Source organism: Aptenodytes patagonicus, chromosome 3, assembly GCF_965638725.1.
Source record: "Aptenodytes patagonicus chromosome 3, bAptPat1.pri.cur, whole genome shotgun sequence".
Taxonomy (NCBI): domain Eukaryota; kingdom Metazoa; phylum Chordata; class Aves; order Sphenisciformes; family Spheniscidae; genus Aptenodytes; species Aptenodytes patagonicus.
Genome location: NC_134951.1, coordinates 85,929,615 through 85,957,078, shown reverse-complemented (window position 1 = coordinate 85,957,078; position 27,464 = coordinate 85,929,615). Strand labels below are relative to the sequence as shown.

The 27,464-nt window shown below is 36.0% G+C and overlaps 1 protein-coding gene across 6 annotated transcripts in view; it reads left to right on the top strand.

Annotated features, from left to right (window-relative positions):
• The window catches only part of SIPA1L2 (signal induced proliferation associated 1 like 2), a 156,021-nt gene that overhangs the window by 104,853 nt on the left and 23,704 nt on the right, over positions 1-27,464 (top strand). For all 6 annotated transcript variants that reach the window (XM_076334120.1, XM_076334119.1, XM_076334118.1 and 3 more), the window contains exons 10-16: positions 1,272-1,546; positions 13,770-14,027; positions 17,608-17,691; positions 19,198-19,301; positions 19,713-19,816; positions 22,527-22,915; positions 26,577-26,801. In XM_076334120.1, the coding sequence (XP_076190235.1) occupies positions 1,272-1,546; positions 13,770-14,027; positions 17,608-17,691; positions 19,198-19,301; positions 19,713-19,816; positions 22,527-22,915; positions 26,577-26,801 (1,439 nt within the window). The remainder of the gene's footprint in view (positions 1-1,271; positions 1,547-13,769; positions 14,028-17,607; positions 17,692-19,197; positions 19,302-19,712; positions 19,817-22,526; positions 22,916-26,576; positions 26,802-27,464) is intronic.

Here is a 27,464-nt window from a genome sequence, read left to right as displayed (position 1 = left end):
GTAAAACAACCTTTGCAAAGACCTGTCCTATACAACTGACTATACAGGACACTAGCCTTCTAACTTTAGCACCTTAAATTAGATACCTAAAGTTGAGTAATGTGTGTAACTTTGTAATGCATGCTAAAAGCAACCATAAACAGCGTGAACACCTTGTGGAACAAGATGTGCTGTAGAACTGCTCTTAATGCAGTGTGACTTTGGGAAGATCCCTTGATCTGTATCGTAACATATGCATCTTTAAAGGGCAGATATTTGCCTTGCTGGAGCATTATAAAGCATTGTGAGATCTTTGAATGATACGCATTATGAACAAAGATTTTTGATAATGTTGTTTCACAGTGGTTAAGTTTTTGTTCTAATTGTACTAATGGAGCTAAAATACATACTGGGTTTGTGACACTGACAGAAGGGAATGTTAGGGTAACTCACAAACTTACCTTGTAATGTGGACTAGAATTTGGTCTTCTGAGTCTGGTGCAGTATCCCAGCATACACGCTATTGTATGATTATTTTTTACTGGGCAAAACTGTTGAGGACTTGTTACATAGTATATAGAAATGAGCCTGCTTAGCAAAGTCTGAATTTGAAGGATTTTGGCAACTCTATATAATGACAGAATTACTTTTCATTGAATATGAAGAAAGTAACTTTTTTGTTTCTAAATTTCCCAGTGACATGAAAACTCTTATCCCATTTTAGTGATGTCCACATCTGGAGGTGGTGGTAGTTAGGAATCTGACTACAAGGCAAAATAAATCAAAATTATCTTCATTGCTATGTTCTTGAGGAAGAAAAGCTGCTAGAACTGAAGCATTTCACTCAATTTGGCTCATGTTATATCTCAAGTTTAGTACTGTCTAATACTGAAGAAAAAATGCCTGCACACCTGCAGTCAGTCAGCCAACAAGAATGAAGTAACTGACAGGGCAGCATTTTGCTTGCTTTGTGTTTTGAAACTCAAGCAGCTGTTAAGTTTTCAATAAGATCTAAATGGTATTGTGTTAATGTTGGGCAAGGGGGAAGGAACTTGACACGGGTCAGCTGACTGCTCCGGGGATGTAAGATTTTTAGCACTGTGAAATGTTTTGTTCATTTTGTTTTATGCAGAAACCTTCATTTAACCATAAATGTTAAAATAATTGTTAGAATATTAGAGATATTTAATGTCAAGCCATACATGGCTTTATAGTGTTTGAAAACAGATCTGTTTGTGTGTCCAAAGGAGTGAATGTCCTGCCAATAGCGTAACGATCTGATACTTCTTTAGATAGTGACCAGAGGATGTGAAACCACAGAAATGACCCTTCGGAGGAATGGGTTGGGCCAACTTGGATTCCACGTGAATTTTGAAGGGATAGTGGCGGATGTGGAGCCCTTTGGTTTTGCATGGAAGGCAGGCCTACGGCAAGGGAGCCGCCTGGTTGAGATCTGTAAAGTGGCTGTGGCAACTTTGACTCATGAACAAATGATTGACCTTTTACGTACATCGGTGACAGTAAAAGTGGTGATTATTCAACCACATGAGGATGGAGCACCTAGAAGGTAACGAGCAACAGTTCTCAATGTGACATTTATATCTGTTTGTTTGTTTGTTTGTTTTTTCCTCTGCTACTGCTTAAGTGATGGCTCTTTTATTCGAGGCCCTGAAGAGATGGATATTGTGTCTAATGTTTGGTGATAATATTATTGAGGCTCTTAAAGCAATCTTTTCCCCAAAACCCCTATTGGCTTGTAATAGAAGATAAAATGGGATCCTGTAAGAAATCTAATGGGAAAATTACTTTTATATGGCTTTGAAAGAATAAGAAGTAAACTTCAGTGCATCATGACTGAGCTGTTATGAAAGCTGATGTGACTCCTTTTCTTCCACGGGAGAATTTTGTATTTTAATACTAAATTTGAAAATTGGGAATCCTTCTCTGAAAACTGTACCTTGTCTGTCTTTGACATTTCTCTGACTCCTGACTATTGAAAAAGATTTGTTTTATTTTTTCTTATGTTGAAATTTTAACAAAAGTAGTGAAATACTGGGTTCTGGACATATATGGTACCAAGTCTTAGAGTCCTCCTCACTTTCTACAGATACGTAATTTAGTAATATTAAATAGTGAATTACATCAATGAAATCATCAGTTAAAGCAAAGCAATCTTGCTGCAACATGAAATAAATGCTCACACACTCAGGAAAAGACTGTAATAAAGATTATTATAGTGACTGTACCATTGTTTTCAGGGATGAAATGCAGTTTTCTTTTGTCAGTGTTCCTTTTTTGGTGACATTTTTTAATAGTATGAGGTAGAGAAGAAGTAGGGTAAAATTAAAACATTATAATAATGTGACTTTATTTCTCACATACCTTGTCTAGGCACTGTTAATTTGGCTCATACTAAATGAGAACTGTACCACAGTAAATTGAATTACTTGTCTTCTTGTAGAAGGCCAACTTTAAATCTCTTGTTGATTTTTAATTTAACAGAAAAAACATTAGATGTGTTGCTTTTGGCAAGACAACAAGCCATAAAATTTTACGTAGCATGCAGCACTATGAAGCTGGTGCCAACTGTACACGAATACTGTGTAATTGGTGGCAATTCTCCAAGTAGTCATTGGCCTGATGAATGACACAGAAGTGCCCTCCCCTGCCTCAACCTGCATGTCAATGTGTTGGGTTCCTTTCTGAAGAAAATGTCTGTGAATGTAGAATACCACCGTTTTGCTTAGTTGGATAGAATTTGCAATTAAGCCTCTCTGTGCTTAGCTTTGCTATTCTCACCATCTGCTTCTGGGTATGAATTTTCACTGAGTTGTTTGGTATACATTTCCAAGCTGTTTACAGAATATGAGCCTAATGAGCCGATCCTATTATATTGAAGGTAAAAACGTGTATTTTATAGGCCCTGATGGAAAAATACATACTGTATGAATTGTTTATATCCTCTTTGATACATTTTTAGAAATAAAATGTTAAAATCCCAAATCAGTGTGATATATGGCACTCAGTCTATGTGTAGGAGGAGTTTTAACTGAGTGCCACCAAACTGGGAAAAATCTGCAAAAGCTGTTCTTGTTTACAAATTTTTTTGCATTTTTAAAACTGTGTGACTAATTACTAAGGAATGAATTTTTTTTAAAACTATGTTTCTATTCTAAAATACGAAAAACACCAAAGCATTTATGTTTAAGTTCTTTTCAGCCTCATCTCTCTAGTATAAAAAAGATATCTTCATTAATGCCTCTTTCTCTCAAATATCAACTTCTCACTGAAACAGAAAGCTCCTCATTTTCCCCTTTATATCCCCAAAATATGATTAGTGATTTTGATTGCCCAACTTGAAAGGAATCCGATATCCGGAGAGTTTTGAGCTTGCCTTTTCTCAATGTTTATAATCTTAAACAGAGCAGACAGAAAGCAATGTAGATATCAGGTGAGAAGACTGAGAGTTTCAGTTGACAAAAATGACCTATGACATTGTTTGTAAAATATATTAATGAGTGGGGAAATGAGGAGAAGGCAGGAAGGCATAAATTACCAGAGGTTTGGAGAAAGAAGATAGTCTATCACAGCTACTTACTAGTTAAAACTTGTGCAAATCCATCTCCCTGTCTCCTACTCAATTGCTTGTCTTAGCCATCTGCAATGTCTTATCTTGCAGAATCATAGAAGCGGAGAATAGTTGAGGTTGGAAGGGACCTCTGAAGATTGTTGAGTCCAACCCCATTGCTCAAAACAAGGTCAACTAGAGCAGATTGCTCAGGGGCATGTTCACTGGGTTTTTAGTATTTCCAAGGGTGGAGACTCCACAACTTTGGTTCCAGTGTTCCATCATCCTTACAGTAACAAATGTTTTTACTTACACTTAAATGGAATTTCCTGTGTTTCAATTTGTGCACCTTGTCTCCTGTGCTCTCACTGGATACAACTCTGAAGAGTCTTATCTGTCATCTTTTCTCCCCATTACCCCATCAGGTATTTATTTATACACATTGGTAAGATCCCTCCTGAGCCTTCTCTTTCCCAGGCTGAACAATCCCAGAGCTCTCAGCCTCTCCTTGTGTTTCAGATGCTCTGATCCCTTAGTCATCTTTGTAGCCTTTTGCTGGACTTGCTCCAGTATGTTCATGTCTCTCTTGTACTCTGGTATCAGGTTTATCCAGAAATTTACAGGCAGTAGTTTTGGATGTAAAACATGAGTATCTGGAGAACTAGAATCCATTTCAGCTTCATTTGACAAGAAATGTCAGTGTCCTTGGAGAGTCCATGCACAGCTATATAGGATAGAATCAGGTCTCTGTGAGTGATTTCCAACACATATCTGTGAGCAACAGTTAAGGCAGGTGTGCCAGCTCATCAGAAGAGAACTTTTTTACTGTCAAGTAGCTCTAATAATTATCAAATAACACTCAAAACAGACATACAGATATTTCCTTCAAAGTTGGGGGTCCATCAGTCCTTGATCCACATGCTGCACATGTCTAGAAGAATGATGGTTCAAAAGCAGGAGAAAGCTTCACATGTATGCTCCAGTAATTATTGCTTTCATTCACAGCTGGTTTTAGAGATTTTCTTCTAAGAAATGATACTTCAGTCTATCTGACATATGTAGAACAGTAGATTTGGAGGCTGAAATAAGTACCTTGAAAGTTTGACTCATCCTACAGAGCATATGATCTTCTGGCAGTTGGGGTTTTTTTCTCTGTATTTCAGCCTTATTTCTCTGGGTAGATACTGGTAGTTTATAAAAAAATTTTACTTTAAATGCCATAATCTAGAATTTCAAGTTCAGCCACTAAGTTTTTGTCCACAGTGCATAGATATAAAAATACATTCATCTTTGTTTCCACAAGAATCAGTTGCATTAAAAATTGACATACATTTAGAAGAATATAAATATAATTTTAGCAAAAAAAAAATCATAGTTTCATGAAAAATCCCCTTGTATCATTTTATTAATGCCTGTCTTTCATTTATTGAGATAATCAGCTGATTTCCACTGCTTGAAAGAGTAGTTTCTGCTTAGCTCTATCTGCTGGGTTTTAGGAATACGAAGCAGTGAGGACTTTCTCTTTAGGTTGCTATTAGAACTGGTTCCTTGCTGGGATCAAATTCTGAAGTGAGTTTACACAGACTGGACATCAGTGCCATGGAGTGTCTTGGGAATTATAGCCTTCAAATGAAAATTAATTTCAAGTGTGCAAGGGTGTTTCCAAAGCAGTCCCAGTCCCTTGGAAAAATACCAGCTGAAGTGGAGATCTTCAATCAAGTTCTTAACTTGATCTTTTTCTCTGTTAGCTTACCCACAAATCATCCTCAGTCCATAAACCCTTTATATTTTAAAAGAAAACCAACGAAGTGCAAGTAAGTGTGCATACACTGAGAATAGTAGCAATGAACTATTAACAACTAATTTATTTTTTGCTGCAAACTGTCTTGTATTAATTTATTTCAGCATGAAAATAAATTATTTGGAATGTTGAAGGTGCTTACAAAGGAATGTTACAGTGATTATTAAATTACAGAGGAAAATTCTGCTCAAGAAATGCATACGATTACTTAATGTAGATCCTTCTACCTATAGTTTTGATAGCAGTATATGCAAAAGCAATCATGGAATAAGGCCTTTCATTTACTATCCTGTAAAATTAATGAACTTGAGACAAAGCTCCTGCTGTTTTCAGTTTGCTCCATCAATTAAATAATCATGCACAAATTGAGAAATCATAATTACTTGCATGACACCAGGCTGATACTTAGATAGAAAGAAGAAATTGCTATTTAAAACATAAATTCTTTAAATTACAAAGCAGTATTAGAACAAACATGCTGGTCAGATCTGAATAAGTATCCTTGTGTCATATTTGTTTCTCTGCTATGTCTTTCCCTTCAGAATTGTTGATTTGTTCTTCTGTTGTTGTCAATATTACCTAGTACTGCAGTGCAGTAGCTAGAATTATACACATTTTAGCAGGAGAGTAATGATGTTCGTTCTAACTTGCTTTCATTGGTGTGTCACAGTAATGCTCGAGGACACCATATCCTTAATCAGTCAAATCCAATCAAGGAATTCAAGTACTTCTAAATCCATTTTAAACTGTAGATTCTGCTAGAATCTTACTACGTTGAAACTTATGTGTCTGTCTTAGTTCAACTCCCATTATATATAAGAAGAAACTGCTTAAGAAACAATTTCTAGAAAGTTTAGAAAAAGAACAAAACCTTAAGCAAAATTTCCAGGGATGGGTGAGAAACAAACTCATGTACAACCACTGTAAGAGATGTAGCAGCGGTAGTTTCCACCTGTTGGTCTGAACAAGTAACAGACTGTTTTCCTGCTGTTGCAGGTAATTTTGAAAATGGAAATATTTTAGTAACTATGCCTGAAACTGCCTGTGGGCCGTTACTAAGTACTACTGCATTTCTTTTGCAGTTGTTTTATTCTCTTGAACTTTGCAAACTCTTTCTTACAAATAAAATAGGTGTAATGACTTTCTGTATTTCCCAGTCCTGATGCTTGTTCCTCTTAAATGATTGTGATCTTATTAGACAATTGTGTTTCTAGGGCTTTTTTTAAGTAACAGATAACCAGCAGAGTATAGAATGTTGGGAAAAATGTTTTTAGGAAGTGGAAGGGTTTACTTTGTGGAGGAGTTCAAATCTTCTCCCAAGGGTGTTTGCCATAAGCTGGTGGGATAGTTCATAAGGCCTTCAGATTTTTTTTTTTTTTAATGATCTTTTTTTTTTTAATTAAGCCTGCTGAGCCAGAAGGAAGTCAGGTCTAGAATTGCTGGCAGGATACTGCCAGGCTAACAACACTTGAGCGGGGTTAAAGCAGAAAAACCTGAAACTGAACTTTTGGTTGTAAAAGTAGAATTTGGATGTACCAAAGCTTTTCATTACTACCCCTGCTATTAACCTAAGAAGGCTGCAAATACCTGAGAACTCTAGATTATGATGTTTTTTAGAGGTAACTGAAAGAACTAGCACTAAGAAAATATGATATTAATCGGAAGCCGTATCACTTGCAAAAGTTAATCCTCTGTACCCAACAAAAAATAAAATGGTAGAAAATGCTTAACTTTCTTTACTGTCAGAATTACTGTACTTCTTACAACTTTATTAGATTCAGCGAATGAGACATACGCACTGTGACTTAGCCTGATGGAGACTCTTGGCAAAAACGAACTCTGTCAGAACTCTGATTAGCACCAGAGATTTTAACCTAAGCTGTTACATTTTAAGTGGAAGTCCTAATAGAAGGTCAATGTCACAGTAAGACCTTTTGGCTTTCCCCCTCACTGTGAAGTCTCTGCCACTCCTCCTGCCTTTGGAAGGGTGGCAGCACCAGCAAACAACAGAGCTTAGGCCTAAGGTATGGGCTGCCCTCTTTCCCATCTTTAATATGTCATGCACCATGTGCTTTGTCTCTTCTCTAAATAACCAAAACATCATGGTTTTCTTCTGCATAAAAGAAAAGGACTTCTTTATTGTTTAAAAAAATAAAAAATTGTTTTCTGTCACTTTTTATAAATTCTTTTGAGCTTTATTCTTCCCAATATAGTTTTCAAAGAAAAGGATGTGTAAACTTGGCCTTTGCCAGTATATACAATTTGCATTTTAACATTTTTCCTTAAATTCACTGTACTTAAGAGAGTAAAGCTAAGTATGCAGTGTTACTATAATCCTTGGGAAGCTGAAACTTTATTTTACAAGCATCTCTTTCTATTTTGATTTGCATCAAAACAAAGGAAAACCTAGGCAATGTATGTAACATATGGTCTCCACCCAGAAATAGTCTAACAAAAGAACTATAAACTAAAAAGGTACAAAGTTGAAAACAATTCTCTGATGCTTACCGTATTTCTCATCCAAGAGTTCTTCTTGCATTTAGTTATGAATGAACTCATAGCAGGAGTTAGTTATAATTGCTAAAGTTTATGATATGTACAGTTGTTACAGTCAAGCAGAAAAAAAACCCCAAAATGGAAGGCAAAGCTCTGATTGTCTCTATGGAGAGACGTAAATAGGACTCCCAGAGTCTCTTTTTTTTCCTTCTCTCTATTATTCAACATGATTGAAAAAACTCAAGGGAACCACATGGTTTTGGCATTTTGAAGCTTAATATATTGCCTACTCAATTCTGGGTCAGCAAAGAAGTCTTTCATTGTAAATAACTTGGGGTATATATACCTACTATTACATAAAACATTTTTTTAGGATCCATTTTTGTTATGTCTGGGTTGGAATGCACGTCTCTGCAGAAATTGCAAGTGATTTGATCTTTACCTCATTGAAAACCTTTTGGATTCATGGACTAGGATAATAATACCTGAATAGGATAATTCAGGATGGAAAGGACTGCAAGGGATTATCTGGTTCAACCTCCTGCTCAGAACGGAGTCAGCTGTGAGGTCAAGCCAGGTTATTCAGGGCTTTATCCAGTCAGGGATTCAAAAACACCAGGGATGGAGACTGCATAACCTCTCTCTGGGAAACATATTCTACTTGGTTTTCTTTGATGAGGATCGTTTGTGTTTTCCTGTGTCTCCTCATGTGTGGTCTTATTACTAATCTTGTCTCCCCAGTATCTTAAAGACTACTTCAAAATCAGGATTCATTCTGAACTCAGTCCTTTCAGAGCTCAAAGACTTAGATCTCCATTTGGTACTGTTCCCCCTATTTCATTTGTCCCCTCTGTTACTCGTCATTTCCATTTCTTAAGTTGGAGCATAATATAACTTTTACATCCCTGCTGTTGGTTTTCCAGCGCTTCTTCATCTTACAAGCTTATGGTGAATTTTGAAGGCTTTTCTCTTTAACGTCACAAAAATCTTTCCTATTTATCTATTTTTCCCAATGATTCTTTCTTCTTGCCGATAGCTTCTCAAACCTTTATTCCCCATAATTGTTGTCTTTTGATGTAACTGGTTTTCTGTTCTCTGGGATTTGGAAATGTGCCTTGCTCTGTTTGTGTCCTAGTTTCCATCAGTAGAGACTGCAGGGGTTGTTACTGCCTTACTGATCATACAAGTAAGCCGAACACCTTGGTGGTTTTGGTTTTTTTTCTCCTCTTTTATTTCCTGACTAGCTCCTTTCATCCAGTCTTGACTTTTTGACCAAAGTTCTCTTAGACCGTTTGAATCTTATCCAATGTCTTGGACTTGCACTGTAGTTGATATAGGGAATCAATGGAGTCAAGGGGTTACCTCCAGGAGGCACTTCAGAGTGTCAGAGAAGGGAAAATATATGTACGTCTTATTTAACTACATGGTGAGTCTAAGCAAAACTAAGCTACTAAATTCTGCTTTTCAGTTAAGACCCTACAATTATGTGAAATTAATCTATGTTTTATTATGTGGATTTAATAGATTGCGTGATGAGTCCTCAGTCTCATTGTGACACACTGTGGGAACTGCTGTAGTGTAAGAACAAACATGCACTGTAATAGAAGTGATTACTTTCAAATGCAAAGTTTGAGTTAGAAGAATGCAATTACTTATTGTACTGCTAGATATAGATAAAGACTCCTTATTGAGCAAGATCAAATGTTTTGAATTGAAATGGTGATAGTAAGGGATAATTTATCAGTGTAATACAACTGGTGAACACCAATGATTACTTCTCTATCCCTACATCCCTCTTAGTGGTTCAGATCTGTAATATGTTGAACTAAAGTTAAATTGTAACCACTTATTCTGGTTTTGTTATTACCCTAACAAACCGTTCATGATGCATGAAATCCGTAGATAGTTGGGGTCCAAATACCGAAGTCATACCCAGTAGTTGATAGTGGTAGGATATAACAGAAAAGAAGGGGTTTGTGTAGTTATCAAGGTGGCAAACTGCTGATCATAGTATATGAAAGCTTCAAACTTTTCTGTGGAGATGAACATTTACCTTTTTTAACTAGCATCCTTGCCTAATGTAGGCCCTTCACAGAGCCTTTTACAGAACCTTTATAGGGAATCTTAAATTAATATTGAAAGGTTTGGTTAACATAGTTTGAAAAATTTAATGGACTGCTTGATAATTGTTTCAGAACATAATGCTCCTTGCAGTAACATTTAAATATTGCAGATTTTTATAGCGGACTCTTAATATGCAGTCATGACGTGCTAGCTGTATCATAGTCATGCTCTGTGTAATTGCAGAGTAGGTTTTATTAACCAAATTTTTTATAGGGGATAATATGGCTTTTGAACCATATCCCTTTTTATAGGGGATAATACGGCTCTTGAACCAAAGACATTGGTAGGAATCTGTGCTTTATTTTGAAGGATTGATATAATTAATACCAAACTACAGTGAAGGACAGGATGTGTCGGGATCAGGATCTTAACCACACATTTCTGATGTGTGGTTAAGACTTGGTCACACTTGCTTGATAAATAACATGTCTTTTTCAAAATGTTATATTGAATATAATTGGGAAAGACGTTTGATATCCTATACTTGTTTAACATAAATTTAAATGTCTTTTTAAGACCATAAGATATAGATTTGTCTTTACATATTCTTTAAAGTGAATTTGAAAAAAAAAATTAAAATTAAAAAATGAATTAAAAGCTATCATTCAATACCAATGCCAATGTATATTCTTCATCCAGTGGAATAAGTAACAATATTATAAATAGAAGTTAGATAATGGTCAAATTAAATATTTAATAGGAAATTGCATTTAATTTTGTGGGTTTTTCTCATGCAAGATAACTTGCAGTTCGATCCACGGTGGGAGGTGGGGGTGGGGATCCTTATTGGGTTGCAGGCATGAAGTAATTGAATCTCTTTTTTTCTGGTATAGAAGGTAGCTACAATTATGACTTTACATATCCAAGTATACTGCAGTATCTGTTCTTTAGGCAGTGCTTGTGAAGCAATGAAGCAAAATTTTTCATATAAATGTTGAACTGATTGGTTTGGCACTTTTAAATTAAAATTTAAAAGTCTATGTGAGAAAGGAAGCCATATAAAGTAGTTCCATTTTAACCATGGAAATTTTTTGGGGGCCAGTTACAACAGTCATGTTGGGGCTCCGTTTTGAATGTAAAAGTAGCATTGTTAGATTTTTATAGTGATTTGAAATAAGGTTGTTTTGTAAGCCTTTTTTTGCAGGAATATTGTCCTGAATAATTTTTTTCATTTGTCAGGGGAATACATTTTCATGATGTAAACAAACAGAACATTTTACAAAATTTTAAATTCTTATTCTTTGTGGGAAAGCTTGTTGTTTGCTATTTTTATATCATGCTTTAGTTATTCAGTTAGCAAGCTGAGTCAAACTAAATAGTAGTAACAATCCCTTTTGCCTTCAAAACCTATGGCTATTTTTACAGCACTTAAAAGTACTTCATGGGGGGTATCTAATAAGGGATACAATGACAATTACATGCTGTAACTTTCTCAATTACCAAGACAAACTGTGAAATCGATATCTTAATAATAAAAGTTGGGGAAGGGGTGGTTTGTTTCTAACACTTAAGGTCTATAGCAATGAAGAAGGGAGTGAAACAATACTAAGAAATCAGCAGAAGGATGATTGAAATTGTAGCCTACATAACTGTTCAACTTCCTAGTCAAATAATGACAAACTGTGTATATATGGCCACATGAAAAATTATGCAGTGCACTAAACTAGTATTAACCTTGCTATGTGATCTGTGCATTCTTTGTTCTGTTTGTTTTGTATATAAAGCTTTATGAAAGTCTTTAATTGAATAATCAATGTTAGGTTATTTTTTCCTTTAAGAACTTTCTACGTTCATGTAACATGGACCTGCTCTGGAAATGAATCAAGGTTGCGTTGCAGGAGGCTATTGTCTCCTACACCTTGGTCTTATTTGTTGCAGGCAGTGAATGAGGCAGGGAACTTTATGAAGAGAAGAATGGTCTTGGAATATAAGCAGTTGAATATTGCACTAGAGAAATGTATTCTATGTATGCTTCAGCAGTAGAACTGTTTGCACGATTCTATGCAATTTGCTTAACTCAGCCTTTCCATGGTGTTCATCATTCTAAGAGCCCAACATGTGTTTTGTGATTTTCAGCAGTGTGACACAATTTTAAAAAATAGATTCATGAACTGAGGTAGTTTGAAGTGGTGGTCTGAATAATTGTGGCTTTTTCAGAGCGGGGGGAAGGCTTATAGACCTATCAAATTGACCTTCTGAAATTAATTAATAATTTTATAACATTGGTTTCTCTGTAGTTCCGTTCCTTGTCTGTGGGAGGAGACTATTGGGGTGGTCTTACCTCCAAAGGGAAGCTAAAACCAGAAAATCATTATTGTAAAATTCTCTGATGCTTCCAGCAGGTCCAGCCATGATTTGTCAGCAGAGTTTACGCATGTCAAATTTTACTCGTGCGTTTAATACTGATATTTCTGATCAACGAATAACCTTGAAAAAACAGGAATTCTGTTTTGGGGGTTTTATCTGCTTACCAGATCACTGACAATGAAAATGTTCTTTTAGGGTTTGGTTCAGAAGCTTTGGGGGACAGAAATTTAATGTATGAGAATCTATACAATTTATTTGAACTGCACATTTGTGTTAAGTCATTTGTGCCAAAACATTTTCCGGATTAAGACTGTAAATACTTTACACACACTCTATTACACTTTCTCTAGGTGATTTTAATTTAGTCGGAAATGGTGAATGTTGAGTTTTCAACAAAAGCAAAGCTTGATCAAGACTCAGCCCAAGGGATAGAGCAGAATTGTAGTTGGGACAGAGAAGCACATTTTCACTATTTCTTACTCAAACTTAAAGCATTGCATTAGAATTATTTAGGGTGTTTTCTTTGTAGATGTTAATTTAGTACGCACTGCCTATCAGACAAATAATGAAGATGGTATGTGAGAATATAAAATATCTGCAATGATAATCAGTGCTGGCTTAAAGTGGGTGTGAAGCTTCTATTAACTAATTTCTGAAACAGTAACCCTTAATTCAAGTGCAGCCTGAGTCTACAGCAAATATCCCACAGGCAGACCGATCTTTTGGGGAACACTGTCACTACTTTTACCTGACTCTACACTTTCTGGGAATACTGTTAGTATTTAACCACACTGTAAGCTTCAAGCAGAAGTTGTAAACCAGACTGTTTCTGATTTGTCTCTTCCTTCCACTTCGCCATTTCTCTTCCAGGCATAGAAGATGTCTCTCCCAGGAGGAGAGACATTAGAAAGTACACTTTGAAAACAAATAGAAAAATAGTTAGATGCCACTTAATCATTTGCATCGCAGTGTATATGTTCTGTCATTTGGTGGGGCAAGGTGGGATTCTAAAGGAAAATTCTCAATACCACTAAGAAACGTTTTGTTTGCTGCAAAGCAACAAACTTGTTTTGTAATTTTGGATATGTAAATTTTTACATTAAGAATTTATTTGTATTTATGAAATTTAAACAAACTAAAGCTGTTACAAAGAACTTGATGTTTTCTGACTTCTGAATGCTTTGTTTCTACTAGGTTTTTTATGTAAAATTCAAGCTGCAGATTAATTTATAAAAGCTTAATATTTTCTCCTTTTTGAAGGGCAAGGAGAGAGTTCAAAAACTTTTGAGCACATGAGAGCAAATCCTTTATTTTGAAATGTTTCCTACCTGGTTGGCATGATAGTTTCGAAGCGTTCGAAGAGTTGTACGATGCTATATGAACACCTTTGGGCACCTAGAAGAAACATATGCTTATACTTCCGACTGTAGAATGCAAGATTTCTTTTCCTGTTCCCTCCAGTGGGACTGATCAGCATTTTTATTTGTCCCGCAGGGGTTGTTCAGAACTTTGTCGTATACCCATGGTGGAATACAAACTTGACAGTGAAGGCACCCCATGTGAGTATAAAACCCCTTTCAGAAGGAATACCACTTGGCATCGGGTGCCGACTCCCGCTGGGCAGCCTCTCTCTCGTGCCTCTCCAATCCTAGGAACATCTGACAGACTGCAGTGCCAGCAGCTTCTCCAGCAGGCTCAGACAGCCATTCCTCGCAGCACTTCCTTTGACAGAAAACTGCCAGATGGTGCAAGGTAATATACTCCCCGTTTAATGCCTGTCGTTTTCCTAATGTGCCTTACTTTAGATATCTCTGCTTTCTAGAACTTCAGTGTACTTATTTTTTAAACCTTCTTTTGTTGAGTTTTGACAGTAATTTTAATTCTGAGGTTGTATTCAAGAGCGTTCACTGAGCCCAGCTCCCTCTACTTGAAACGAGTGACTTTTGTTGTTTGTGCTGAAAGTGGACTGTACTGAGGATCCTACCGCTAACCTTTCCCTTTAGTCCCGAATCAATAAAGTGGGAAACTGCCTTGTGACTTTTTGATCTAAACAATGTCCTGTCCCCCACCTTTTGGGATCCTATTTAAACAAATAAGGAGTATAAATAAAATGAACTCATCCCTTTAAAAAATGAATTATTTACTCTCATTACCAAGCTATTGGCATAGTTTCAAAGGGTTCTGTAACTCATTACCAGTCCTTATGCTTTGCTTTGCTTTTAATTAAACAAAGCAGAGCTTGTGATTTGAATATGTAACACCTCTTAGATGATGGGATGGTATCCTTAAATGTTAGCTCTGTTCTAATTTAATCATAATTCTGCATAAGATAAAAATTTATTTTTAAAGTTAAAAATTTGTAAATACATTTGACCTTTGAATTATTTAGGAAAACCATATGTCTTGAGCAGAACTCTCTGTCCTTTATTGTTTGCAATTATTTCGGCTTATGCCCTTTTTCTATGGGGTGCTGTAGTTCTAATTTCCAAGGAAAAAAAATACTGCATGTCGAAAATATCTAATTGATATGAAAATCTAAAATACTAGTCCTAAATAGCTTTAAAAAATACTGGATAAAATTATGAAATACCGCTATTGCTACACTATCTATCTTATTTAGTAGAAAAGAATTAGTGACTTTTTACATTGTTTGAAATATATACAGGTACATATTTGAAGATATGTCTGTATCATGGTCTGGAGAAGGCAGACTCCCAGTTATGGCCATTTGATCATTTGTATTCTCCTTTTCCCCTACCCCCCTCCTCACCCCCTGAAAAAAGGAGAGGTGCATTTCTGTAAGCATGTATATACCATTATAGGACTTAAGCTTTTCCTAATATCTTGTTACTGAAATTCTCAGTAAAATCTAGCATAAGATGACAATGTATCAAATGTCTAGAAATACCTCAGGATTTATGGAGCTTTATTAAGTATACTGTATGCCTATACAGAGGAAAAATGAAAGCTTTCTGACATACTACTCATTTCCAAAAAACTTCACAAACATACATTGCGCTTCTACTAACAGTCAGTGAAGCATGTGAAAAAAATCTATGACAGAGGCTATCTCTTGTCATGAAAAAATTCCTGTATCACTTAAACAAAACAAGTGCAATGCAGAAGTGCTGTTCTGGGGAAGACATGGTACAGAGTATAAATAATGAAAAGAGAGGAAAATTATGAACTGTGACATGTGGGTCTTGAAACATGAAAAGAAAGGTACCTAATTGGCAAGGTCTTTTAACATGGGAAGAGGCATAGTTGATGGCTTGGCAGAGAGATGGGCTTAAATCAGAAGAGTTTGAAGTAAGGTTGATTAGTACTTATAAGTAGTCTTGCAAGGATGAAAATGTATACTCAGGCTAGGAAAACGATGAAGAGATTTTAGAGGGTCAGAGACCCAATATCAATTTAGACAAATTGAAGAGTGCAGGCAGGGAGAAGGAGGTTGATAAACGAGGGAAGTTACAGCAACTGATCTGAAAATGAGCTAACACTGAAGTCAGTGATAAAATGGTTGGTTTTAGAGATAAAAAGAGGAAGAAGCAACAGAAATGTGGGCTAGATATAGTAAAAGACTTAAGCAGCAACAGTTCAACTACTGTGACATGTAACAGTTAGGTGCCCAGTCCCTAGAGTGAAATTAAAAACTGGGAACTGAACACCTATACTGCTAGTACAGTTCCTGAGGAGAGTTAAGTGCTTTGAGAAGGCAATCAAAATGTGTTTGTGTTGATCAAGGAGTTTCCTCTAATTCGTCACTAAGAAATACAAGCATATCCTTGAGGTCTACTCCTGTTTTTACAAAATGCCTAATTCGGTGATAGCCGCTTATAGCGGGTGCCTAAGAGTGAAGCTTCTGTCACACTCACTCCTCTGTTTTTTTGCACCAAGAAGGCTCCGTGTACTTTAGTCCTTGAGTCACACTTGTAGACGAGCGCGTCCTTTCACTTGGAGTCTGGAATCCATTCCTGAGAGCAGGCAGCTGCAGCTTTTCTGTAAAGGAACTGTGTGAGACATTCACTGACTGGATTTCAGTGGTTCTCCCTTTGTAGTCACCTTTTGTTTAGTAGGCTAATGGCTAGACACTTGTCCAGCAAATGGGAGGCTTGGGGTCTAGACATTCTTCAGCCTGGGTACAAACCAATGTCCCGGTTTTGAGGACAATGTCCTAAATGTCAGTCTGGAGGCTGGAAACACATGGGATCATAACTTACCCATTCTTTAATGCTGGTTCACTTAAGCTGTGCAAGAAATGCAAAGTTCTTGGTGGTAAGAAGCAAGAACATGCAACTGAATTCAACTGTAGCCTATAGACTCTTTCACTTGATTGAGAGAGACTCAGTCCTGTCAATACTTATCAGAGAGAGACATGCTGAAAAATGAGGCACTACACTATCTACCTACTGTATATGTGTTTGGCTGTTAGACAAAATGTAATTGGTAACGTCTTCAAAATTTTCAAGCTGACAGTAAAGTGGCTTATTGATTGTCATGTCCTTGGGAAAGTGTTGTGCATAAATCCAAAACTACCTCTTTTCACCTCTTCCCTGAATATATACATTAATTTCTACATATAACCTTTAAAAAAAAAAAAAGAAGGGTAATACAGGGAATTCAAGGTAATGTCACTGAGGGAAATTGTATTGTAGTTATGGACTGATATGCACAGAAGTGAAGGATAGGAGGGTGATCAAAACCAAATTTGAACATTGCGTTTCAACTGCCTGGAAATCCAAGAAGAGTCATTAGAGACATTGTTAAGACATGAGGCTCAAAAGTTTAAATAATAAGTACAAAATAATACTATGCATGAAAATGTTTTCTTATTGCTTTTCTATGTCAAAGAATTAATAAAATAAAAAAGTATTGGTATTACCTCTTCTAAATTACTATGTTGAAAATTGGAATACATGCAAAGCAACTAACAATCATTTCTGATCCATCATGAGAGCTTCCCACATGTAAATTTAGAGACCTAATCCAGCTGCTCTGACTCCTGAGAAATCCCACTTTTTCAGAAGTAAAACTAGATGTAAGGAAAATAGGATTTGGCACTTAGCCTTTCTCTTTTTGTGCCTTTTATATATTCAGTTGGAAATATTTTATTAGTGATGAAATAAATAATATACTTTAAAAATACTTGTTTAAGTTTTATGAAACTAAGATCAAACTGTAAGTTCCCATAATGAATATAATTAAGTGTTCATACTGCATCTGCATTATTTGTAAAAATGAGTGTATTTTATAAAAGAAGCACAGCCCAGTTCAAATCTGAAACCCCACAAATACCTCAGTGCACTGTTAATGACTCTAGTTAACATTACAGAAGTTCTCCGAGCAACCAGTCCTCCTCCAGTGACCCAGGACCCAGCGGGAGCAGCCAATGGAGACAGCAAGTGGGATATGACGGGTATTGGTGATTTTTTTTTTTTTTTTTAAATCTTGCTATAGCTCCCATGCATCTTCTTTCTGAAGCAAAATTTATGTGGACGTTCCATATCATAGATTTATTTGCAAAATCTATTACTATATTTTAAGATGTATGGGTTTACTGATCTTTAATGTAACGTGTATGCCAATACAATTTTAAAGCCATACTGCTTTAAGTCTTTAGGACCAAATTGTTATTTTACAATTCAGGTAAATAACAAACAGTTCTTAGGTTTACTTTCCCAGAAACAGGCCAGAAATCAGCTCGTAACTCAGAACTGGAATAAAACAATAATTTCTCCTCCTTTTGCTTCAGTGGAAGGGTATCTGATTAAAAAAATATCTTTATGGTCTTCAAAGGTTTTATTTCCTACTGTGCTTGTTCCAGTGACATCCATTCCCTAGCACCTCTCCTCAGAAAAGGAGCACTCTTTCAGAGGTCTCTTCTCCCTAAAAGGCTGTTGCGGTATATAGATGGTTCTTTTACATCCCTGTTAATCCCTTGGTGCTGAAGTTTCAGAAGTTAGCTATCTGTGTATAAAAGACCACCCCAATATACTGTCCATGTTATAAGAATATTACGCGAGACATCTGTTCTAAATTACTTTAAATTTATCACTTTGTTGTATAAATATAGCTGCCGAAAACACTCCTGTTATAAAATGTTGAGCTATGTCAGTATCTACATAGCATAATAGGAAAGCATTCCAGACTTGCCACTTGATTTTCAGAAGCTACTTTTCAGAAAAAATGTGAATATTGAAAACATCAGCTTGACTCCTTGTCTGTAAGCTTAATATTGCTTTGGCATGACTGTTTGTGGAGAAGATATTCCATGTAGCAGATACATACGCAATATCTTGGAGACTCCTCAGGGAATTTCAGAATACTCACTGAAATCTCTGGCAGCTAAATAGATGCTAATAATTCAAATAAAACTATAGCAATTTTTTTGACAGTAGACACATGAAAATGCATCTTGTCTCATTTTGCCAGCACAGTTATTTCTAATAGCAACCTTGTTTTTAGTGTGTCGCTTCGTGAAATAATTTAACTTCTGCAATACAATACAAAGCAATGGATCTGGTACTAGTTTACGTGTTCTGAGTGTGAAAACCTGCGAAACTACAGAGTTACTTTCTGTGGGACTTAGTTCATAAAGCAGTTAAGCATGCATTACCATAGATCTCCATTGCAAAAACCTTTGGCTATATAGCCCCGAGAATGCATTTCTTCTTAAAGTTCAGTGTCGTCTTGGCCTGTTCACACTTAAGACATAACAGTGTGCTGTCGAAAAAATTACATGTAAATATTTCCATGCAATGTTTGGAAATGTTACTATATTTGTGTGGTGGGGGGGATGATGATTGTTTAAACAAATCACAAAATACTTGCTTTGAAGAGTAAAAAGGTGGTGTTGTTCATCATGTAACTAGTTTTCTAGGAAACAAAACCAAACAGCTTAATTTTCTGCTTATGTTAAAAGGTGCCAGTCCCCTTTGCTCCATGAACACCACCAAGGTTCAGGCTCACTGGAGTGTGAAGGAGGCAGAGAACGAGAGGAAACTTTGGAAGGAGCTAGACATTCTGGTAATAAAAAACACTGTATCTTAAAAATAAATATTCTTCGCAATGCAGTGCCTGTTGAAGTGCAGCCACCTTCTGATGGGGAGGTTTGATACACAAAGAGCATGTAATATGACAGTGAAAGCAGGGACTCTTACAGGTGGTCTAACAGAATATGGTGTGAGATATTTAGATAATACTTGGAACAAACTACTCCGGAACTTCAGAAAGCCTCATGAATGGTGAAAAGCAGGTTGAACTTCGTTTAATTATCATTGAAAAACTAGTTCTTAGGAAATTCTGCAAAGATACACGCCTCTGATTCCAAAGAGCGTACAGGTTTGAAACCTGATGCTAAGCCATGTGCCTTTTTTCTTTGTACAGTATACTCATCTTTTTAGCATTCAGATATTAAAACACAATTATTTATGGCAGAAACCAAGTGGCATGCACCATCGACCAAAGTCCTCAGCTCCTACAAAGACCGGGCTTTACAGAAAGAAGGCAGTGGCAAGGAGTCGCCAAACAAACTTTCACATGTAAGTCTTTTACTAAAAAACAAAACAAACCCCCCCCCCCACCTTGGACTTAAAGAAATACATCTTAAAAATACATTTTAGTAATTTATGAAGACCATTGTGTGTTTTGGGAGGCAAAGAGTATGCTCATCTAGATTTGGGGTGAATTGAGTATGCTTAGTCTGTGTTTATAAACTAAGACCTCCAAGAGGGCTTGGGTCTGGGGCACTGAGGAGATAAAACTAGTATAGCTTACACTCAGCTGTGTATTTACAGCTTCATTTATACTGGCTTGCTTAATCTGTGAAGTATTTCATATCCTTTAAAAAAACAAAACATTATATTCACTATACCACTTGTCATGTTGTGTGAAATACCAATGTAGTATAACTATCAATAAGCACTATAAAAATATAGTTTGTATGTTGGGAATGCTGAACAGATTTCTAGTCTACCTAGTTTAGCAGCTTGTCTTCAGTAATGGCAAAATCTTCAATGACTTAAAGATGGAAAGTACACTAATGATATGCACGGTCTTTCTCTATTTTTTTTGTTTGTTACATGGAAAAACCTGCTATGTGTAGTAGGAATCTGTACGCTATTTGTAGATTTATATGGTAAGAATATGAGGCCAGTTTCTCATCTTATGTACATTGATACCTTATGAGAATCTATCTTGATACTTCTTGAAAAAAGTACTATCATAAACCGAATCATGCTGTAGAATTATGCCCATGAAGACAAAAATACTTTCTTTCATCTTAAGCCGAAGTTGACAGGAAGCTAGAATCAGTATATGTAACAATCATTATTAAACACAGCACTGATACCAAAGTTAAATGCTCAGTTTGCTTAATTTATGCTAATGGCAGCTCTCATGCTTTTAGGATGGTGGGGATCTGAACGGAAAATTTCATAACGGGCATATGTTTGTGTTTGCTTGCCATATGCATGTGTAGTGCAGGTGCAAAATAACTATATTGTACAAAGTAAGAACCAGCATTATTATAAAGATAATACTAATAAAATGAGGCTATTTTGTTGTTAGATGCTGTAAAACTGAAAAAAATGGTCATCACCTTGTAAAGGACCTTGTAATGTTCTGTTGTGCATCCCCTTTTTCTTCAGCTCAATTTGCCATACGACACTGCCAGCCAGAGAAACGTCTATGCTGTCTTTTTATCAGTTTTAACTTGGGGGAAGGACGGTGGGGGGAATTTCACTGGCTATCTTCACACTGTCTTTGTTCTCCTGGAAGAAATATCATATTCCTGCTGATTCTATTTATTTATTTATTTATTTATTTATTTATTTTTAAATCTTGCTCCATGGCATAATCTTTAACAACATGTAACAATTAGGGCCATGCTGAGCTTTCATCAATAATTTCTCTTGGCACAAGGAAATGCATAAAATGTTCCTAAGCTATGGCCATAGTGAACTTTGAGCAGTTCAAGATGTCTGTATCAATAGCTGTTGTCCAGATTCTCTGCTGCTTACAGGGTCAGGAAGGTGCCTAAGCGTGTATGTTCAGCAACATACAGGAAATTTTTGGGAAGGTTCATACGTGCAATACATCTTCTGAGGCTAATTTTATGCCTCTGAGCTTCCCCCCCTGTCCCCCCCCGCCTCGTTTCTTTCCACTTTGGTTCCATTTCACATTTACAGTAAGAAGTGACATGCCTTTTCTCCAGACACCTTTCTCCAAGTCCCTCTCCTTGGAAAAACTGCTCATTGTATTTTTATCAATTGTTCCATTGTTTTTAAGGTGACAGCCATCTTGTAAAGGTTAGAATGAATGCAAATGTAACCCCTCCTTTTTTTCTAAAAAAATTTCTCAAATTTTGAGGCTTGTTAATTTCCGTATGGAATAGAAGTCTCGTTTCTGGAAAGGCTGCCTTGTCTAACTGCTTTAATGTGTGAGCAACAGCTGTGTTTATATACATCTGCTAGGAGGGGGATCTCGTAAGAAAGTTAGTCACCCTTCCCACTTACATTCTACCTAATAGAAGTCCATCTGCCCTTATTCTGGCCTGCCCTTATTCTGGCTGCTCTGTCACATAGATAGGTTAATCCAACTGTCTACAAAATCTCTTTTATAAAAAACAACAAAACCCCCCAACTTTATTGACACAAACGCCTGACATAATTATTCCACTTCAATAGCTATGCTTAGCTTAGGGCCCCGTGACTTCAGTTACTTTCATCTGGTACACATACATCGCAATTGGCTTCAATTTAACTAGCCACACATCCAATTGGATCTGATCCAATAAGCTGCATATTTCACCCACACTGAGAAAAAGCCAAGCATAATTCAGTCTTTGGTGTTTTTCAGATTTGCAGTAGAACTTGTTTAAACAAATTATTACCAATGCTTCTAGCTTTAACAAACGCTTATTTTAACTGTTCAGAAATGCAATTTTATGGATGTTAAGCAGGTCCTATAATGAGAAAATTCAAGTGTGATCTTAAGATTTGCCATAGAAGATGGTACTAGAGCCTTTTTATTTGCAGTGACATCAACCTTTAATGTGTCTAGTCAGTTGTGCAACTCATTTCATAGAAACTGGTGGTATAATTAGCTCTTTTCATACTTTGCACTTATAGCATACTGTAAAAATAATAAAATGGTCTCTGAATGGCACAAATTCAGTAATTTATATGAAAACAAATATTTTACTACTTAGCTTGAGGGGGGTCTTTTTTTGTTTGTTTTCTTCTTGTTAAGATTGGAGACAAAAGCTGTTCAAGCCACTCAAGCAGCAACACCCTATCCAGTAATACATCCAGCAACAGTGATGAAAAACACTTTGGTTCTGGAGATCTGATGGATCCTGAGCTGCTAGGATTAACATATATAAAGGGGGCTTCTACTGACAGTGGAATTGATACAGCTCCCTGCATGCCTGCTCCTCTTCTGGCCCCTTTGCACCTTGCTGGCAGCAGGTCTGGAGTACATTGTCGTACTGAGCAGTGGACCGAGTCTTCTGAAACTCCTGGGCCAGATGATGATCCAGCTAAAATCTATGCTGTTCATAGCTATGCCTCTGCTATTTCTACCAGTCATACAGCTGAAGGCAGTATGGGAGACCTAAGTGAAATCTCCTCTCATTCCAGGTATGTGTTTCTTACAAATTAGGGATTATAGATTAACATACAGAGAACTCTTTTTCATTGTTATTCTGTTTAACTTTCTTTGAAAGTGCACTCAACTGATTTTGATTTTCTGTTGTATTTAAATGCCTATATGAGCAATTTTCAGGCAATTTTTGAGGAGTTTGCCTAAAAAGCATAGCTAGCATAGCTAGCCCTACTCCCAGATCTGACTTTATGTGTGACCTTGTGCACATTGCTTAGGTTTTTAAAGTTGGGAGACATCCCCGAGTAAAAGTGGAGTTTGCACCTAGAACTGATTTCACATACTTTTTTTTTTTTTTTTTTTTTTAGTATAGCGCAACAAATTAGCTGGGAGCTAATGCTGAGGGAAGTCAAAAAAATGGCAATGGACAACTTTTACATATAGTGATGGACAGTTTTTACATATAGTGAAACTGCATTGCATACCATCCCCCTAATTCACATTACTGTGCTGTATGCTTTACAATTTTGTTTGTTGAACTGAATTTCTGGTTGATTTTCAGCTCTTCTTTTTGTTACCAACAGAATGTGTGCATGGTATACCTGTTGTAAAGCAAACTTTGAAAGTGCACTTTTACGGCTGGTTGCCTTTATCTCCCAATTCCCATTTTATGGTGACTTTGAAGTTGAAGCTTTGGTCTATGTGTTAAGGTTTTTACTCTGGAAAGGATGGAAGGAAATTGTTTGTTCTTTCTCTCTGATTTTCCTGTTTTCAATGTCAATCAGTACAGGAAAATAACCAAATAATATCTTGTATCCTCATTTCTTTATATGCTTGACATGAGTGAATTAGTCTTGTATACTTACTCTGACTTCTAGATTTTTTTTTCACAAGTTATAGAAGATAGTATAGACTATTGTATAGACTATTGTGAAAATTTGGTAAATGCTTTCACATTAAGCTTTCACTACCCCTGTGATAATGCAGAAGCTCCAGATCTACTCTGCATTGTGTGTGTTGAGTTTTATATATTGAGACTTCTAAAGTGCTAGAAATAAGCTCTGTGTTTCTAGGACTTAATCATAATGAGCTGAAATAGCTTTCTAATGGCTAGAATATGTATTCTCAGCACTTGTGTGACAGCTGTCATATTTAAAGTGCTAGGCAGCCATTAAATGATCTGCTGCTCACTTCTATGGAATAAACATTTTATGGATTAATTAAAACTTTGGGGAAAAAAAAAAGCTTATAGATTTTAAGTGAGTTTACCTAGGCATTTCCAAAGCAGTAAATATTGTTGAGATGACCACTCACATTAGGATAGCCCAATTCTACTTTGGCAATAACTATGTTTTCAAATGATCACCTTCTAATTTGTGTGCCAAATCCTTTTCCTATAGGACAATGTCAGACTTATGTTATGTGACTCAACTGTTTTATTTAACCTTTGCTTACGTATCCTTCAAATTACATTGGGGTGATAAATAATTTCACAGTTGGGTTTAAAAGCTGGCATCACCTATACAGCACCCACAGGCATACATTATTAAAAATATCTCATTTTATAGCTGTGATGCTGCAACACTAACGTGTTCAAATAGACATAAGAAAGTTGCGTTAACATATAAGCATGTGATATCTATTGCTGAATCCTATATATATTTTCCAACTGGTCAGACACTGAGTTTGTATTTCTTCATAATCTATAACAATGAAATTCTGACACTATTGAGGCATTAATTCACAATTATTTTATGAATGTTAAATAGTAAACTTGTTATGCAGTAGCTAGACAGTATAAAGCTTCAAGAAACAAGCCCACAGACTGGTGGAATGTCATTGATCTATAAATGCAACATTTCTTTATTAAAATTGTATTCTGTTTACTGAATAGATAAAGTGCAATGCACAGGAAAGATGTTAGTTGGTTGAAAGATACCAGCCTGATTCTCTAACATCATCAGATAAAGAACCCTCTGAAAAAACTAATACTATAGCGTCCAAGTAAGATTTACAGAATTAAACCTGCTGTGGGAAACAGTATCTCAAACTACAAGACTGACTTGAGCTATGCACAACATTATGTCTCACAGCTCTGTTATTAATGGCTTTATCTCTCCTTTTTTATATTAATTATGCACATGAATTATCAAATACCTTCATGTTACTGTAGCTGAAACAGCTTAGCTTCATTGCCTTTAGTTTTGCTTTGTTTCTTACATAGAACATCTCTTGGATCCTAAAAATATATACTGCTTGTTCCAACCATTGCATTGAACTCATTATCTAAAACCAGGCTTTTATAGGCATTTTATTTATTCACTTCAAAAATACTCCCTTATTTAAAACCTACAGAATGAGGCTGGATGCTCAATTTTTCTTAAACTTAGTTACAAATAGAATTCTAAAATCCTCTGGATAATGTCCTTGCTGTTGACCTGATAGGTATTTTACGTTGTGCTTCAATGTTTGCTTCATCTTTGGATTTCAGTTTTTCATAACTGAATTATTTTCTTCACCACATCTTTACATAATTTATTTGCATATTTGCAAGGATAGCAAGCAAAAAAGCTTTTAACATCACCCACATTATTTTCTTCCCCCAAAACCTCATTATCTTGTTTCTACTTTTTGGGGAGGAAGAGGGAGGAGAGGAGAGAAAATAAATTGATTTTAAGATTAAATGCACGTACTAACTGTGATCAAAATTATTAATCCGTTGCCTTAATGATTCAAGTTTCTTCCACAGTAGGCATTTTAATTTGATCTAATGACTTCTATGCATGTGCATTGCTTGTATTGATAAAGTAGCCATGTCTGTTACACTTTCAGCAACACCTTCTGGTCCTCTGTGAATTAATCCAATGCTCTTGGGATTAGATTAAAAGATAGCACTGTGTTTGGTATTCATAGACCAACAACGAAAGTTAGGAGCTGCTGCTTCAGGTTCCAGCCTCTGATTTTAGGCAAGGCACTCGTTTTCTGACTGCTTTGCTTACTTCACCTCCAAGATGAAAAGAAGAAATTTATTCTTCAAGGAGGTGTTTGCTTTAGTTCATTTTAAATCATTTTGAGAGTCTTCAGTAAAAGGTTTCATTAGTGCCTACTAGTGCTATTATTCATAATAAAAGAGGCTATTAAAATTATCCAGAGGACTGTTTTTGTTGAACTGACATTTACTTCTGTTAATATTAAATTCTCAATGGTACTGAATGAAAGACACAGCTTAAACTGGCGTGAACTGGCAAAACTAACATGAAGTGGAAAAGCCTATAAGTTTTTATAATTAAAGAGATATTTGGGGTAATTCCCTGTGTAGTTCTTGATGCAGATGGAATTATACCATTAATAATGTGCATGTACATATTTACTTAAAGTTGCATGCACAAATTCTATATATATATGTCTTGAACTTAGTCTTTTAATTTTAATTCATATCAGTTTGCATTGGCATTTCATCAGGTTGAATTATATATAATACTTGTTTTAGAAACTCATCACAATTCTGTTCTCGAAGAGCTTTAATGTATACGCTGCTGGTGTGTAGAAAATTACTGTACCAATATTGCTACCTTGATTTTAACCTTGAGAAAAACTTAACGTTAAGAATTATAGCTGTATACCAGGCGAAGCATTTCTGATTTGTTGTTATATAGCAGATTTCATTTTTTCTTTTGTGTGTTTTCTTTACTTTTTCAGTGGTTCACATCATTCAGGAAGCCCATCAACTCATAGCTCTAAAAAGAGTGGCTCCCTAGATACCTCCAAAGTCTATATAGTGTCGCAGAATAGTAGTCAACAGATTTCTGGGTCAGTTTCAAAACCATACCACAGACAAGGAGCAGTGAGTAAATATGTCATTGGATGGAAAAAATCAGAAGGAAGTCCTACACCTGAAGAATCTGAAGTTTCTGAATGCCATGAGTAAGAACTTTGTTTAACTTTATTGGGGGAAGAAGGGTAATGAAAATAAATTTTAACATAGGATAGAAAAATGAAAAATTACAAATTCCGTTTCACTTTTAAATGTTTGGGTTTTTTTCTGTGCTTTAACATATCAAAAGTACATTAAAAAAAAAAAAAAAGACAATAACTGGACAGGATGCTGTTTTCTTCTCTGTTCTATCCAGCTGCATCTTTTTCCCATGTGTCAAATAAAGCAAGCTGACAGAAATTTCTGAAAGTGTGTGTAGGCAAAAACGTATGGGTATGTCTGACATTCTGAATTTCCATTTTGAATCTCTAGGAAACAATTGGGATGGTACTTTATTAAGTTCTTAAAGGCCTTTTCTACAAATCTTCAGGAACTTTAGTTAGTTGAAAAAAGCCTACTTCCTGATGTTTCTGTATTGAATCTTACTACCTTGTTGCCTATTATGTCAGCTAATACGTTACAGATGAGAGAGATGACCATAAACTTATCAGTGAACTATGGTAGATAAATTAAAAGAATTAGTGCCAGTTGGGGGTATTTTAGTGGTTCTTTGGTATCTTTTTCTGACTTTGTTTTTAATGAACAGGTAGGAACTGGTGGTTACGACCCCACAAGAAAAAGATTAAATGTGGATATATCTGACCCTATCTTCA